The sequence below is a fragment of the Onychomys torridus genome, chromosome 9 (genome assembly GCF_903995425.1).
Source record: "Onychomys torridus chromosome 9, mOncTor1.1, whole genome shotgun sequence".
NCBI classification, from domain to species: Eukaryota; Metazoa; Chordata; class Mammalia; order Rodentia; family Cricetidae; genus Onychomys; species Onychomys torridus.
In genome coordinates, this window is record NC_050451.1 from 7,059,228 (window position 1) to 7,074,673 (window position 15,446).

Sequence of the window (15,446 nt, forward strand, 5' to 3'; positions counted from 1 at the left end):
CACAAGAGTGGAAATAGAGAGGGTCAGTGAGAGGAACAAGTCCAAATACAGGAGGGACTGTGACAACCAGGACACAAGAACAACCTCACCCTAAGATACACAGTGAAAGGAAGGTGCAAATCCTGTCCAAACTACAAGTGCTTTAGTTCCCAGTGTTTCCAATGTTTTAGATTCCTGTTCAAAATAAATAGGAGTCTTGCTTCAGTTTTTTCTATATATTTATAAGCAACAGGAAAGTTTTTTAAAACTTTAACAAAACTGTTAAGGGCCATGAAACAATCGTATTTTCCTATTGATTTTTAAGATATTTTGCACATTTTACATAGGCATATTTATGGCCTTTTACCATCATGCAAAGCAAGCAAGACTTTCCTGGTGGAAACACAATATATTGCATTTATTTAACACTTTACAACTTGCAAAACATTTTATTGGCTGATAAGGGAAGTGAGAACACATTGTACATAAAGTCTCCAACTTCAGGCTGAATACTTTTTCTGTTACTTGTTTCTGGGTCAAGATGTAACCAAGACTAATAATGATAGTGTCTTAAATTTCTGTGTATTCTTTATAACAATATAATGAGGGCAGGGGAGATGAAAATATGTGAATTTAAAGATACCAAACAATGAGGAAAAGATATTTCAACAGTCTAGTCAACTTCATATTTATATAACAAAAAATCCCTCTAATCTTTACTTCATACTTTATATAAAAATGAATTCATAAAAGGTAACAAAACTAAAAATAATAAAAACTATATTTGGGACTGGAGAGATGGCTCAGTAGTTAGGAATTCTTGCTGTTTTTCCACAGGACCCAAGTTCAGTTCCCAGCACCCATGTCAGATGGCTCACAGCTGCCTGTAACTCCAGTTTCAGGGAGTCTGACAACTTCTTTTGTCCTCTGCACATGTGTACACATACACACATGTGTGTACACACATACCACCTGTGGCATAAACACACATAGATATGCACAAATACATATAAAATAATATTTTAAATTAAAAACATAAAAACATACAATTTCTTGGGAAAAAACAAAGAAAAAATTTTCTTGGAAAAAAACAAAGAAAAAATTCAGCATCATTAGATTTAGTGAGAATTTTCTCAGCAGGACACAAAACTCTGAAACTGCCAAAGGAAAAATTAGACTTCATGAAACTTAAAAAAAATTGCTCTTCCAATTATACCATTCTAAAAACAAAATTGCAAGAGGCAGGCTAAAAGAAAGTAAGTATAAAACATCTACTTAACAAAGGATATGCATTTATAATACAGTAAGAATTTCTATAACTCAAAGAACAACATTCCTAGAATAAATAAGCAAAAGATTTGAGAAAATAACATTGAGGAGGTGTATGGACATCACTAGAAGTAGTTTGCCAAGCTAGGAATTCACTTCATTGTCTGAACTCAGAGATAGATCAGCTTTTCAGTTCTGTCATAGTTGAGTTCAAAGGGCTTTCAACCATCCTTTCCTTTGGTAAGGTATTACACAAGCCACTATGGTGGATACAGTAGCAAGTACTCTAGACTTGTTCACAACACATTTTCATATCAGAGAATGGAAAATACAGCTTTTTTGGTTGAAATTTCTAAGGGTCCAAGTTTGTAGGACATTTTGAAATATTCCCATCTATGAAGAAAGATAAATTACTGTATCAGGCTTCTCCAGCCAAAGGGGAGAGACATGTCTTACAAGCCTCTCTAGCCCCTGGGGGGCAACATAATCTTTTAGATGAGAATTCTAAAGAAAAGGCTCTGCCACAAATGTAAACCATTGTGCAAGGCTCTGCTACAAATGTAGACCACTGTGCAAGGCTCTGCTACAAATGTAGATCACTGTGTAAGGCTCTACCACAAATGTAGATCACTGTGTAAGGCTCTGCCACAAATGTAGATCACTGTGTAAGGCTCTGCTACAAATGTAGATCACTGTGTAAGGCTCTGCCACAAATGTAGATCACTGTGTAAGGCTCTGCTACAAATGTAGACCACTGTGTAAGGCTCTGCCACAAATATAGACCACTGTGTAAGGCTCTGCTACAAATATAGACCACTGTGCTCTGCTGCTTGGATTCAGCAGATGTAATGGTCAGTGGCAGTCATGCTATTTAGAACCCACTGAGGTAGTCCAAAGACTTGTAGGATTTTGAAGCAATGCCCTGCAATCCCTCCATGAACCACTTTCCTTAGGAGAAGCAGGCTTTTAGCCTACTATTCCACCTTAGCAGAGACTGAATAGTAGAGAACTAAATAGAGATTGCTTCTCTGTGAATAACCAGGCCATTAAGCTGGATATACACATCACTTGATTATCAGAAAGAATGGTAGACATGAGTTTCTTCTTGAGTAGACCCTTGTCTTAGTTGTCTACTGCTGTGACAAAGCACCATGACCAAGACAACTTCTAAAAGAGAGCATTTAATTTGGGAGCTCATGATTCCAGAGGGTTAGAGTCCATGGATGTGGCAACAGGCAGACCAGCATGGCACTTGAACAGTAGCTGAGAGTTCACATCTGGTCCACGAGCACCAGGCAAAGAGAGGGAACTGGGAAGTGGCATGGGCTTTTGAAATCTCAAAGCCTACCTGGTGACACACCTTCTCCAATAAGGTCAGATGTCGTAACCTTTGCAAACAGTCCCAGCAACTGGAGAACAAACATTCAACTATATGAGCCTATGGGGCCATTCTCATTTTACCACCACAACCCTGAAGGCACAAATAAGTTCCGGGGGGAAATCCGTGATCCTTATTGCTGGTGCACTACTTTCTCTCCCTAGCTTGTACCTATGTTCCTATGTGGAGTTCCCTGTGGTCAGTTGACAGGGAAACAGCGGGTTCTACATGGTCTGTGTTGTTGCCATCGATCAGCTGTGTCACCTGTCAGTTGCTCTATGCTTTGTGAGACATTTCTGAAGTGTAATAGTGGAGGGGTGTATACCTACTGGGAATACGTTGGCTTGGTGTACTGGGTTGTTCATTTCCTTGGAGAAATGGTTGGAGGGTCAGCTGAGGTGATAGCCAGTGCCTTCACTAGGTGGATGATCAAGGCCTTGGAAGAAATATAATTGAAAAGTTAGTAACAAAGGAGGTTTAGGGAAAAGGTATGTAGCTAGAACTTTCTAAATGAGCAAGGCCCACACAGATCCTGATGCTCCATGTGAGTGCTCATGAAGAGTGATTTCAACAAAGGGCAGAAACCTTGTAGATGGATTGTTCTGTGGACAGGCTAATTTCCCCTAATTACCCTGCTGTTTTTCAGTGGCTCATGAAAAAACAGCCTAGTTGGCACTGTTGGAGGGTATATATGGATTCAGTTTCAGAGACTTCTTGCCACTCACCAAGAGCAACCATTGCTGAGTATCTGGGCTTCCAGAATCTGGGCATGGAGTGGACTGAGTCCCTGACATGAAACCATTCCCTGAGGTGGCAGGTTATGTCGAGCTACTTCTATCATAGAAGAAATAGTGAGATTTCTTTCTAACAAAAGAGAAATTTACTCTGAATATGGAGTTGCCTTTGCTAGACACAGCACTTTCCCAAATTTACTACTTGTAGACCTACAGAACGCCTTACACACCACCATGGTGTGCCGAAACACAAAGAAACTCTGTGCAAATGGCTCTTGCAGGGGCTTTTTCCTATGAGGATTTTATCAGAGACTCCAACATTCTGAGGGGACTTATTGGACAGAGTGATTGAAGACACTTATAGTGCCAAATGGATGACATTATCTTCCTGGGACAGTATTCCCTGGTAGAGAATACACACAGTACCTGCTGTAGCCAGGATTCAGGGATTAAAGTGTGCATACAGGGGCAACATCATCCTAATAACCTATCATCACAATTTTTGCCTTTAATCCCAGCACTTGGGAGGCAGAGCCAGGCGGATCTCTGTGAGTTTCGAGGCCAGCCTGGGCTACCAAGTGAGTTCCAGGATAGGTGCAAAGCTACACAGAGAAACCCTGTCTCGAAAAACAAAAAAATTTTTTTTTTTTTTTTTTTGCTTCCTGCATGTGTGACTTCTGGCTTTTTGTTGTTGTTGTTGTTATGTTATTTAAAAAATATGTTCATTAGTTCTTTGAGGATTTTGTACGTTTTTATCATATTTGCTCTCCCCCCAAATCTTCCCAGATCCATCCCCTTCCCTTCCCATCCACCTTTGTGTCCTCCCCTCCCCCATGAAGACCTATCTGGTCTGTCCAAACATTCTTGAATGTGCGGGCCTTTTATTGGAGCATGGTCTACTTTTCAGGCACTATACTCTTCGAGAAAACTTCTCCCAGCAGCTATCAGGTGCCAGCAGCACACAGCTAGAGTTGGAACTTTGTACCCAACTTTCCTCTCTGTGCTGGCATTTGGCCAGGCTTGAGCTTTCACAGGTCTTATATATACTGTCACCACCTTTGTGAGTTCAAAATGCAACTGCCTGCTGTGTCCAGAAAGCACATTCCTATTGTCGTCTACCTTCTCTTACATTCTTATATACCCTCCTCTACAGTGGTGCCTGAGCTTTTGGAATGGAGGGGTGTGGTGCATAGGTTTCGTTTAGGGCTGACCATCCTGAGGTCTGTTATTCTCATTTGGGCATTTTGCCCAATTGTGGGTCTCTGCATTGATCATTATCTACTATAAATGTAAGCTCCTCTGATGAGGATTGAGAGATACTTTAATATATGGGTATAATGATAGGTCAGTTGATTTAATACTGTGGCCTTTTAGCAGCATGATAGTAGTAGGTTTTCTCCTAGGGTCGATAACTGTCTAGCCATTGGTTCTTGCCCTGATAACGGTATCCAGGATGGATTTCATCTTGTGGAGTGTACCTTTAATCCAATCAGAAAGTAATTGTTTACTTCTATGATGTTGGCCTTAAGGTCTTAATAACTCTCTTCTTTAATGTTATCCCAACTTAAGTGATATCTTTCTGCAAACTTGAGTCTGTCTTGAGAGTCAATAAAGCATGTAATTATTTGGGGGATTTGTGAAGACTAGAAGACTTCACAAGTAGGGACAAGTAGGACAGGAGTTTGAGTAGAGTAATTCTGGTTTATATCTCTAAGTTGGATTTTGTTAAATTATTTAACACTTCTAATCTCCCTTTTCAAAACTGAAAATGTTCATATAAAGTAACATTTGAGATGGAGAGATGGCTGTCAGTTAACAGCATGTACTTGCTCCCATTTGGAAATATTTGGTTTTTCTATATTTAGAAATAGATATTCCTGTTCATCTTTATAAGAGAATTCTGTATACTGTGTTGGAATTCAAGATGGACTCTGTCAGAAGCCACTGACCTTATTTGGTGACCAAATTAAGCATAGCATAGTTGCTAAATGACTATTCATGTCTCCCTGAGTACTAGGGAGAGGCAGTTGGTAAGAACAGTGTGTGGCAGGGAAGGCCATGTGCTGAGCTCACTTCTGCATTCTACATGGGAGCAGTGGTGGGATAGAGCTCCAGATGTCTGTGTGCAGGAAAACAAGAGCTCCTGAATGGTGGAGTTATCATAGGCCAAATGCCACTTTTCCTCACACTCGCTGGCAGTGTTAGACAAGTCACATGCTCTTTGAGGCAGGACTTTCAGGCATCTTTTTCCATATACCTGTGTCTCAGTTGGTGTCTCTCCACAGCAATAGAAACCCTATGGCCACAGCAACTCTTATAAAGGAAAATATTTCATTGGGGTGGCTTGTATTTTCAGAGGTTTAGTCCATTATCATCATGATGTGACAAAGATGCCTTGCAGGCAGACATGGTGCTGGAGAAGGAGCTGAGAGTCCTATGTCTTGACCCATAGGCCACAGGAAGTGGTCTGAGACACTAGGCATGGCTTGAGCATATATGAGACCTCAAAGCCCAACCTCACAGTGGCACAATTCCTCCAACAAGGCCATACCTACTCCAACAAAGCCACACCTCCTAATAGTGCCACTCCCTGTGAGCTTATCCCCATAATTATATTCAAACTACATCACATCAAATTACATCACACCTGTTTTGATTGGCACATTACTACACCCAGTGGAAGCCGAGGAAGAATTGGAAAAGATGGCTGCCTGGCTGCAATAAAGACATTGGTGGAATCCCGTTAATACTGGAATTCATCTCTAAATAATTATCAGGTTTATTTTGTAAAACTCTGGTCTCCACTGCGCTATACTTACAGATTTCCCTAATTTTCAGGAGAATGCCATACACTATTGTCCCTGATAGCTGCTGCTTTGCTGTATTCAGTTGCATAGTAGTGAACAGCAGATACCTCTTTGGTCTAACACTACTGCATCTCACAGGTGCTGGATGGTGGTGTTGTTCTTAAAATCCTCCTAATTATTTATTTCTCAAGTCTTGCAAATAGGTTTTATGGAGGAAATAATTTAAACTTGACTCTTTTGAAAAGAATTTCCTATGCCATTTTTTGAGGGGGAGGGTAAAGAAATACATGGATTTACCTATGTGGAATGCTTTTATGAAGTCTGGATATATTGTATACCCCATTTTTCCATTATTTTCACCACGTTTTTGTTTCTATAATAGATGATTCAACACGTGTTCCTCTTGGAAAACACAAGGACTACATCAATGCTAGTTATATTAGAATAGTAAATCATGACGAAGAGTATTTATACATTGCTACTCAAGGACCACTGCCAGAAACTATAGAGGACTTTTGGCAAATGGTTATGGAAAATAACTGTAATGTTATTGCTATGATAACCAGAGAGATAGAAGGTGGAGTTATCAAGTGTCACAGTTACTGGCCCATTACTCTGAAGGAGCCGTTGGAATTGAAACAGTTTCGCATCCTTCTAGAGAACTTCCAGATAACTCAGTATTTCATCATTCGAGTATTTCAAATTGTGAAGAAGTCTGTAAGTCTTAAAATGTCGTGAGTAGATGCATGTTTTACGATATAAGCTGAGGTATTCCACTGGAGAGAGTTTACTGTGTTCAGTTGATATCTCTGGGAGGCCTGCTCTCTTCTGAAGGGAAATGGAGGAGCCATGGATCTGGGGGAGAGAGGAAGAGGGGTGTTGGGAGGGATGGAGGGAGAGGAGGCTGTGGGCAGGATGAAGAATAAAGAAAAAGAAAAAGAAAAAAGAGTAACCTTTGCTAGTGGTAGTGGCACAGGCCTTTAATCCCAGCACTTCAGGCGCAGAAGTAGGAAGCTCTCTGTGACTTCGAGGCTAGCCTGGTCTACAGTGAGTTCCAGGACAGCTAGCACTATATAGAGAGACTTTGTCCCTAAAAGAAAAATAAAAGTAACTTTTAACCTCTTTTTGTCTAGGAATGAAGCTATAAATGTTCACTGCTTAGCCAAACTTTGGAAAGAAAAGAAAAGGGAAAGGGGAAAGCAAGGTGGGGGAGTGGTCCTGGGATATGCTCTGGTGGCTTCTGTCAGGTGTGGCAGCCATGCCCTGAGTTGTCAAGAGTGCATACCACTGCTACATTTCACGGCTACACAGTGAACAAGGACACATCTGTATTCTCCCATCTTTGAGCTGTTGTGCTCAGCACTAATGCCAAGATTCACACGGGGTGCTTTGGGAGCAGAGATGGGAAATACTTAGTGTTGTCTGGAGTTTGAGAAAAGGTTTACTGAAGGTAACATCACAACTGGATTGTGAAGGACCTAGCTGAGAAAGAAAGGAAGCAAGCAATTGAAAAAGAAATTGTTTTGGCCATGTGTGTGTGTGTGTGTGTGTGTGTGTGTGTGTGTGTGTGTGTGTATAAATGCTCTGGAACATAAATTTGTTCATTATCTAAGAACAATGAAGGATAAAGTGTGGCGGTAGACAGAAAGAAGGATCCAGCTAGAACATGAGATACTCTATTTCTGCAAACTAAATTAAATAAATAAATAAATTATAAATTTTATAAGTTGTAACTGGGATTAAATACTCAGAGGTTGTTTTTGTTTTTGTTTTTAATAAAATTGTCAGACTTACCAGGTGCTTAGGACGTGTGACTCATGACACAAAGGGGGTTTTGAAACCATGCTGATCATGCATATGTTTTGGCTACTGTACCATAATATGCAGACCCTTCTGAATGTGTCAGCCCATTTTTTACTTTTAAGTACTTTGAAATCTTGGTTTTTCCGCAGCCTCATGATATAGAAGAAAGGTGGTAGCTCTGGATTTAGAAGACATACATTCAAATCCAAGCTCTAAATATGGAAGCCTTGTGACCTAGCATTTACCTCCCAATCCTGGTCTCTAAAAATGGAGACAAAATAGTGCTTTTATCTTAGGCTGATATAAGGATTTAATTAGATAACCCATGGAGCTCCTGCCACATTACCTGGTGGGGAGCAAGTGTTGGATTCCTGCCTCCTGGGAGCTTTCTTGTTTTTATTGTTTTCATTACTGTGTTCTTTTTTTAAATGGAGAAAAGCTAAGTCTGGCAACTTTCAGTTTCTGTAAACATCAAAATTAGGTTACCACACTCTGAATGCTCTATACACCAGAATTCACTATCTCCACCATTGGCATCATTGTTGTTGTTGGAATATTAGAAATTGAAATGAGCTCTAATATAAGAAATCAATAAACTTCTCTGTGTCTCTCCAACAGACAGGAATGAGTCACTGCGTGAAACACTTGCAGTTCACCAAATGGCCAGACCATGGCACTCCTGCCTCAGCAGACTTTTTCATAAAATATGTCCGTTATGTGAGGAAGAGCCACATTACAGGACCCCTGATTGTTCACTGCAGTGCTGGTGTAGGCCGAACGGGGGTGTTAATATGTGTGGATGTCGTGTTCTGTGCCATCGAGAGGAACTACTCAGTAAGTGTGTGATGAAGCCGATGAACTGGTACTGTCTCTAAGCATGGTTCTTAACAGCCTGGTGTTGTTGCAAGACTGACCTGGACCAGTGTAGCGCATCAGCGGCTCAGTAGCTTGGGAGACCTCACTCTCACTCGGCTTGCTGCAGGCTTCTGGGAATGGTGGTGAGGATTAAAGTGTATTATATAAATAATTGGCTAGAATAGTATAGAAAGGAATGGCCCCTCTGTAAGTATGTATTCATTTCCTTCCTTTGTGTGCCACTTATGGCTTTTTAGTATTTTCCTAGGTAATTTCAGTGAAGTATGCCTGCTTTTAGTGAACAAATCAGACAGGCATGTATGCTGAAAAAATGTTGAGCTCAGAGTTAATGCGAGATCTCTAGGCTTAACTGCCAGTTTTACTGTATGCTTTAGATTTGGGTGACTTTATATAAGTTGCTCATCTTCAACTTCAGCCCTCAAAATCAGTTTTCTTAACATAAAACGAGGAGAGAAATATGCATGGTTATGAGCCAAACATTCGCAATCCCTTACTTTTCTCCTAAATGGAGGTGTGAGAGACAGAGTTTGAAATATGGTGATTGTACTATCCTTTACTGTTCCTAAGCGGACTGAGACTGTGAGTTGGAGGTGTGGCACAATGGCTTGCCTCCTGAACTGTTCTGTGCTGCAGCATGACGGGGGAACATATCTGCCTGGTGTGCAGGCACCGTAGAAGGCAGCTCTTAGACTGCCCGCGTGGAATGTGAGTGTGCTTACCTCGTCACCAGTCGACAGGTTGACAGCCATCTGCCCTGGCAGGTCTATTCTGCAGTTATCTTCCTGTGGGACAAGGAAAATTACCCAAGTTCTGGGCCTTGCACAGAGGTACTCCAACAGAGGCAGGCCTCCCTGTGGTGGAAAATCAAGGAGGAGCCAGGAAAACAGTCCTTAGGGAAAGATGAGTCTTCTCCTTTGCGAAAGCATGCGCTCATACCTGCTAGCATTTCACTCTTCTGATTGTGTGTTAGTGTCTGAACACTGAAGGATGGACCTACTTAGATCGGTCACAACTCCTGCAGGTTGTGCAGGTGAGAATGAGGATGGCGGAGTTTTCCGAAACACACTCAGAAGACCATTATGAATGATGACTATAAACTGGTTAGTCAAAAAAGTTAACAAATGTCCCCAAATGCTGAAAACTTAACTAGTAACTAATGCTTTAACTTTAGCAGTGGATATATAATGGTATAATGTTGTTAGCACATGTATTATCTGTCACAAGTTCTGAAGTGATTTACGCATGTTTATCCTTGTTTCATATTCCTGGAGCAGCTGTAAAAGCTATGTATCTTTTGTCCAATCTAAGCAACACTGTTTCCCCACCTAACAGCTTCTTTACACTTAAAATTCCTGTTGTCGCTGATCTTCTATGGTTTATTTGGAAGTTTTTCTTTTTTAGTGGTGCTTCACCTGAGTTGAGGTTGTAGATCAGTAGTGGATGCTTACCTAGCATGTGCAAGGTGTGATGTCCAACACTGAAAAAATGATGCTTCTATTTTATGAAATAGTGTGGCTGAAAATAAGAAGTGTAGGACTCCATACTGTCAGTAACTCATGTTCTTACTGATGCCATGGTCTACTCGCTTGAGGAATTATGTTCACTGGGACTTGTTTGTTGTCACCAGAAAGTTAAATCTGTGGAAGGACTCAGGGTCCTTGGCATGTCCTTGCCTGTGTCAACAGCACCCATTTCCTCAACACTCCACTCACACAGGGCTTCTTCCTCTGCTCCCTACAGGTATAAAAATAGGAGAGTATTTTTATTGTCTTTTTATTGTTATTTACAATCACTTAGTCAAGTTAGGTTAAAACCCCTTAAAACATTGAGAGCAAAGTAGTTCTTGACTGGAAGAAACATCAAGAGTTTGTCAAATATTCTCAGCAAAACTTTTTTTTCTTTTTTTCCATTGTGAGCATATAGTGACTGTTAACCACCAGCTAATGTAATGAAAAGAAGTGTGATGCAATGAGGAGAATAAGGCAAAATTAAACACATTTTCCTTCTTATAGTTTAACGTATATGCAACAGTACTAACCATGGCCTCATCTGGAAGGTATTGGCTGTTAGTTTTGGCTTTAGTAGAGTAGGACTGTTGATGAAGCAGTGTGTTGACTTACCTTCTGATTTAAAGCCTTGAATCTTTTTTTTTTTTTGTAGTTGCAATTTAAATGCCTGAATTTCATCCTGCAGAATATGAGCTGCAAGTCACATTTGTGCTGCAGTGCTTTGAGTTTATAGTTTAGAACTAGGTGCTTTTGTCATCAATGCAAGCCCAGCTTGACCTTGATAAGAGTGAACCCCTCTCCTCTGTGGATTGTGCTATCACACATGCACCGACTGAATCACCGTTGGTGTTGATAGTCGTGTCCAGGGGCACTGGGGTCACTCTCTGTCATTAACCAGTTCCCAAACTTATCAACCTAGAGCATCATTAGAAATAACTGTCTTTTGCCATCTGTTTACCAAAATTTCAAAGAAAAAGAAATCATTAGAGCAGTTTTAACCATTTTTTGACAACTATATATGGTTTTTACTGTTAGCAATTCAAGCACTATTTTGTAGAAGCTACCCAGAATTAAAATGGGAAATGCTGAATACCTGCTTTTGTTGGCTTTTCGAATTTAATGTCTATAAAAGAATTTTCTTGTTTTTGTATAAATGTTTCTTAATATGAATGGCATTAAGTTAATGGCCCCTTTGGTTTGTTAGCCAGCACATCTTTGTAAATAGTACAAGTGTTGTTTTAGCACGTACAAACAATAATTACTGTAAGACTCAGTTATACGAGGAGCCTCAATTCCTGTAGTTTGTGTGAGTTCTTTTAGTTTTCGTCTCCTCTCAGTCACTGCCGTCTTTTATTGGCCAGAATAACCACACTAGGAAGGCTGTGTCCTTTCTTGACAAGGTACTTCAGCAAAGCTTCTTTTGCCATCAATAAATTAAGGTTGAGGATTGTGGATTAATTACCATAATTTTACCTAACACTAAGTTATAATTTAAAAGCTTCTAAATAGATAAATGTTTTAATTTTAATTACTTAGCCTTAGTTTTTCTTTTTGTACATCATGTTTCAAATATCAACTCTAGGAACCTAGATCCTGAGGAAACTTTGTACTATTTTCCAAGAATTCAAGTTTTATATTTTATACCTAAGTCCATACTCTGTGTTGAACATGTAACGTGTAAAGTTTTGGTCAAGATTTATTTTACTTATTTATTTATTGGATATGGACAACCAGTTGTTCCAAGACCATTGTTGAGAAGATAATTTTTCTTATAGAGAGATGCTGATATGCCTTTATTTAAGTTCATTTAATATATTTCCATGGGGCTATTCTAACTCTGCAGCTGGTTTCATTGATCTGTGCGTCTTCTTTTGCTGCCAGGATCAACCTTTGGGTCTCTGTAACTATGCAAAAATATTTAATTTTAGATAGAAGCATCCTTACACTTTATTCTTACATTTCAAAAGTGTCTTAGCCAGTTCAGAGTCTTTGTTTCCCAATATAAATTTTGTGATTAGTTTGTGTCTTAGTTAGGATTTCTATTGTGTGGTGAAAGGAAGCTCGAGGAGAAGAGGGTTTGTTTCAGCTTACAGTTCCACGTCACACACAGTCATCACTGGTGGAAATCAGGGCAGGAACTCAAGGCAGAAACTCGAGGCAGGAGAAGTGCTGCTTCCTAGCTTGGCTCCCATGACCAACCTGCTGCCCGGGAGGTACAGCTGACAGCAGGCCAGGCCCTCCCATGCCCATCACCAATAAAGAAAGGACAGCACAGACTTGCCCACAGGCCAGTCTCATGGAGGCATTTGCTCAGTTAAGACTTCTTCCCAGATATGTCTCTAACCTCTGCCAAGCTGACATAAAACTAGTCAGCACAGCTCACCTGATGGGATTGTGGCAAAAAATTACTTGGAGTCTATATATTACTGTATTGAATACCCTGTATTTAATCAGCAAATCAATGAACATACTATATAGTTCTTCATTTATTAGGTCTTTTTTGCATTCTTTTGTAAGTATTCCACGGTTTTCTGAATATAGATTATGTATTTTGTTAAATTTATCCTATTTCATTTTCTTTGAGGAAATTGTAACTTTACTATTATAAATTTCAATTTTCACATATTTAATGCAATAAAAATGAAATGTAGAAATGCAAATGACTTTTATGTTGATTTTATATCCTGTGACCTTGTCAAGCTCATTTATTCTAGAGTCTTATTTATGGCTTACTTACTTACTTACTACTTTCTACAAAGATAATTTGTGGCATCTGCAAATAGATTTATTGCTTTCTTTTCAATATGCATTCCTTTTTATTTTCCAGATTAATTCTTCTATAATTTGTTCTAGAAAAGACCTTAGGGAGAAGATGAAAGGCAGGCTAACAATTGGGAGAAAATATTTGGAAACTATATATCCAAGAAATGCCAAACATCTTGAATGCATAAAGCACCCCAAAAAACAATAGCTTTAGTCACTCAAGGGCTTGCCTTGTAATCTTGAGGACCAGGGGTCAACCTCCAGAACCCTTATAGGAGGTTGAGCATGATGTGATCACTCATTGGAATCCTAGCATTTAGGAGGCAGAGACAGGTGGATCCCTGAAGATCACTGATGAACCAATCTAGCCTAATTGATGAGCCCCAGACCCCAGAAGGAAACTGCCTTGAAAATTAAGGTGGACAATTCCCAAGGGATGAGACCTAAAGTTGACTTCTGGATTCTAAATGTACCTACACATACATGAACACACACACACACACACACACACACACACACACACACACACACACACATACATATGTTAAAATAAAAACATGCAGGATTATGGTTGAAAAACCTTAAGATATTACATTAGCATGGCCATGTTAGTATGCCTGTACTGTTCTTGCATCACACCAACTTTCCTGATGAGTTGTCTGTGCCTGAGCTGGTCCATAGGCTATTCAGCTGGTCACTCTCAGCAGTGATCCACCACCAGAGTCCTAAATTCTTCGAGCATTTGGACTCATGTCATTGTGGACTAATACCTGACGTTTGTGACTTGCAGTCACCGGCCACCCCTAGTTGTGCAGGTGCACACTGCTGTGTTTAGTGACTGTTGCCAACAGCCTCTATTTGAACTGACAAGGCTCTTTACATAGGAGACAGCCATGCACATGTGGCCAAGGGGGTCTGCTGTGCTCGGCCAGAACCCACTGCTGCCTCCCACAAAGGGGCAGTTCCTTTGGGAGCATTCTTTCACAGGTGACGTTTCCTCCCTGCCCTTGTCTGCCAAAACAAGTCCTCCTCCATTAGGCTGGGCTTTAAAAGGTATATTGTTATAAACGGTTTCTGTCCCAAACAAACAAAGAAACCGAACTTACCTATTTTAATTACAGATAAACTCAGGCTCAGAAGTGGAGGCAGTATGCTGCTTACTCAGAAAATTTCAGTTCTGTGCTTTCAAAAATCTTCATAACAACCAAATTCATCAAGCAATTTTTTAGTATATTAAGTATTAATAAAAAGTTAATTCAAAATACATAAACCACTGGAATGAAAATTTTTATGCTGTGCTGTTTTATTACTTAGAAATATAGTGAAAATGTTGTATTTCTAATTGTGTTTCAAACTGGATTTTTCTTTAAATTTAAAATAAATAAAAAGCTAAAAAATAAAAAAAAATGTATATTGTGACTGGAAAAGAGACCTTTCTGGTTACATCTCAACATCTCTTTTCACTAGAAAGAGGTGTAGCGTACTCATTTGGCAATCTGTGAGTTTGTGTTTCTCCACTGTCTGGATAATTCAATAACTGCCATCTTATTTCAGTTCAACATTCTGAACATAGTGACCCAGATGAGAAAACAGCGTCAAGGCATGATCCAAACAAAGGTAGGTGCTTCTCTCATAAATTGAATAAGAACAGTCAAGGTAAAGATAGCATACTGTAGCACTTACAGTTCATAACGTTCTTTTTACCTTTGAGATTGCATTCATTCTTACTGTTCCAGGTGGACATTGGGGGAGTTGTTTTCTTCTGATAATCTTGATAAAGTGCATTAGGTTCCCAGCAAGGGAATCTGTTTCTTGGGGTTACTCAGAGAGCAAGGGAGAGGCCATGCTGTGTAAGCAGTGTATCTAATTTTATTACTGAGTTTCTAGACAATAATTTGAAATGTGTACTTGCTTCTATCTGTCTGTTTGTCTATTGGTTATTGGCATGTTATAAAAAGATATTTTTTATTTCACAGATTAGTTTGTGATCACCAGGAAAAATAAAGGGAATATTTATAATAAAAATAGTTGCCTCTGAACTGATATGTATACTATTTATAATGTGTATATCTAATTAGGGATATATTTGGTTATATATTTATATAGCAATTGTATACACTTGAAATGTTATAACCACATGAGGGACTTAAAGAATTAGATTAGCTAGAGAAGACACAGGAAATGGATGTTGACATTTCCCTTCTGTTTAGATACTTCCCAGTTAGAGTTCTCGACCAAGACATTTCTTTGAATTATTTATGTTCTTCATATTAAAAAGACATACTTGCTTTAAAAAGTTCTCAAGTATTTGTAGATAAACATTGGTTCT

General features: G+C 39.5%; 1 protein-coding gene across 10 annotated transcripts in view; it reads left to right on the forward strand.

Moving 5' to 3' along the window:
• The window catches only part of Ptpn20 (protein tyrosine phosphatase non-receptor type 20), an 84,834-nt gene that overhangs the window by 67,621 nt on the left and 1,767 nt on the right, over positions 1-15,446 (forward strand). For 7 of the 10 annotated variants that reach the window (XM_036198790.1, XM_036198789.1, XM_036198792.1 and 4 more), the window contains 3 exons: positions 6,550-6,884; positions 8,589-8,804; positions 14,672-14,734. In XM_036198790.1, coding sequence (XP_036054683.1) covers positions 6,550-6,884; positions 8,589-8,804; positions 14,672-14,734 — 614 coding nt within the window. The remainder of the gene's footprint in view (positions 1-6,549; positions 6,885-8,588; positions 8,805-14,671; positions 14,735-15,446) is intronic. The other 3 variants (XM_036198794.1, XM_036198797.1, XM_036198799.1) reach the window with 1 other exon arrangement.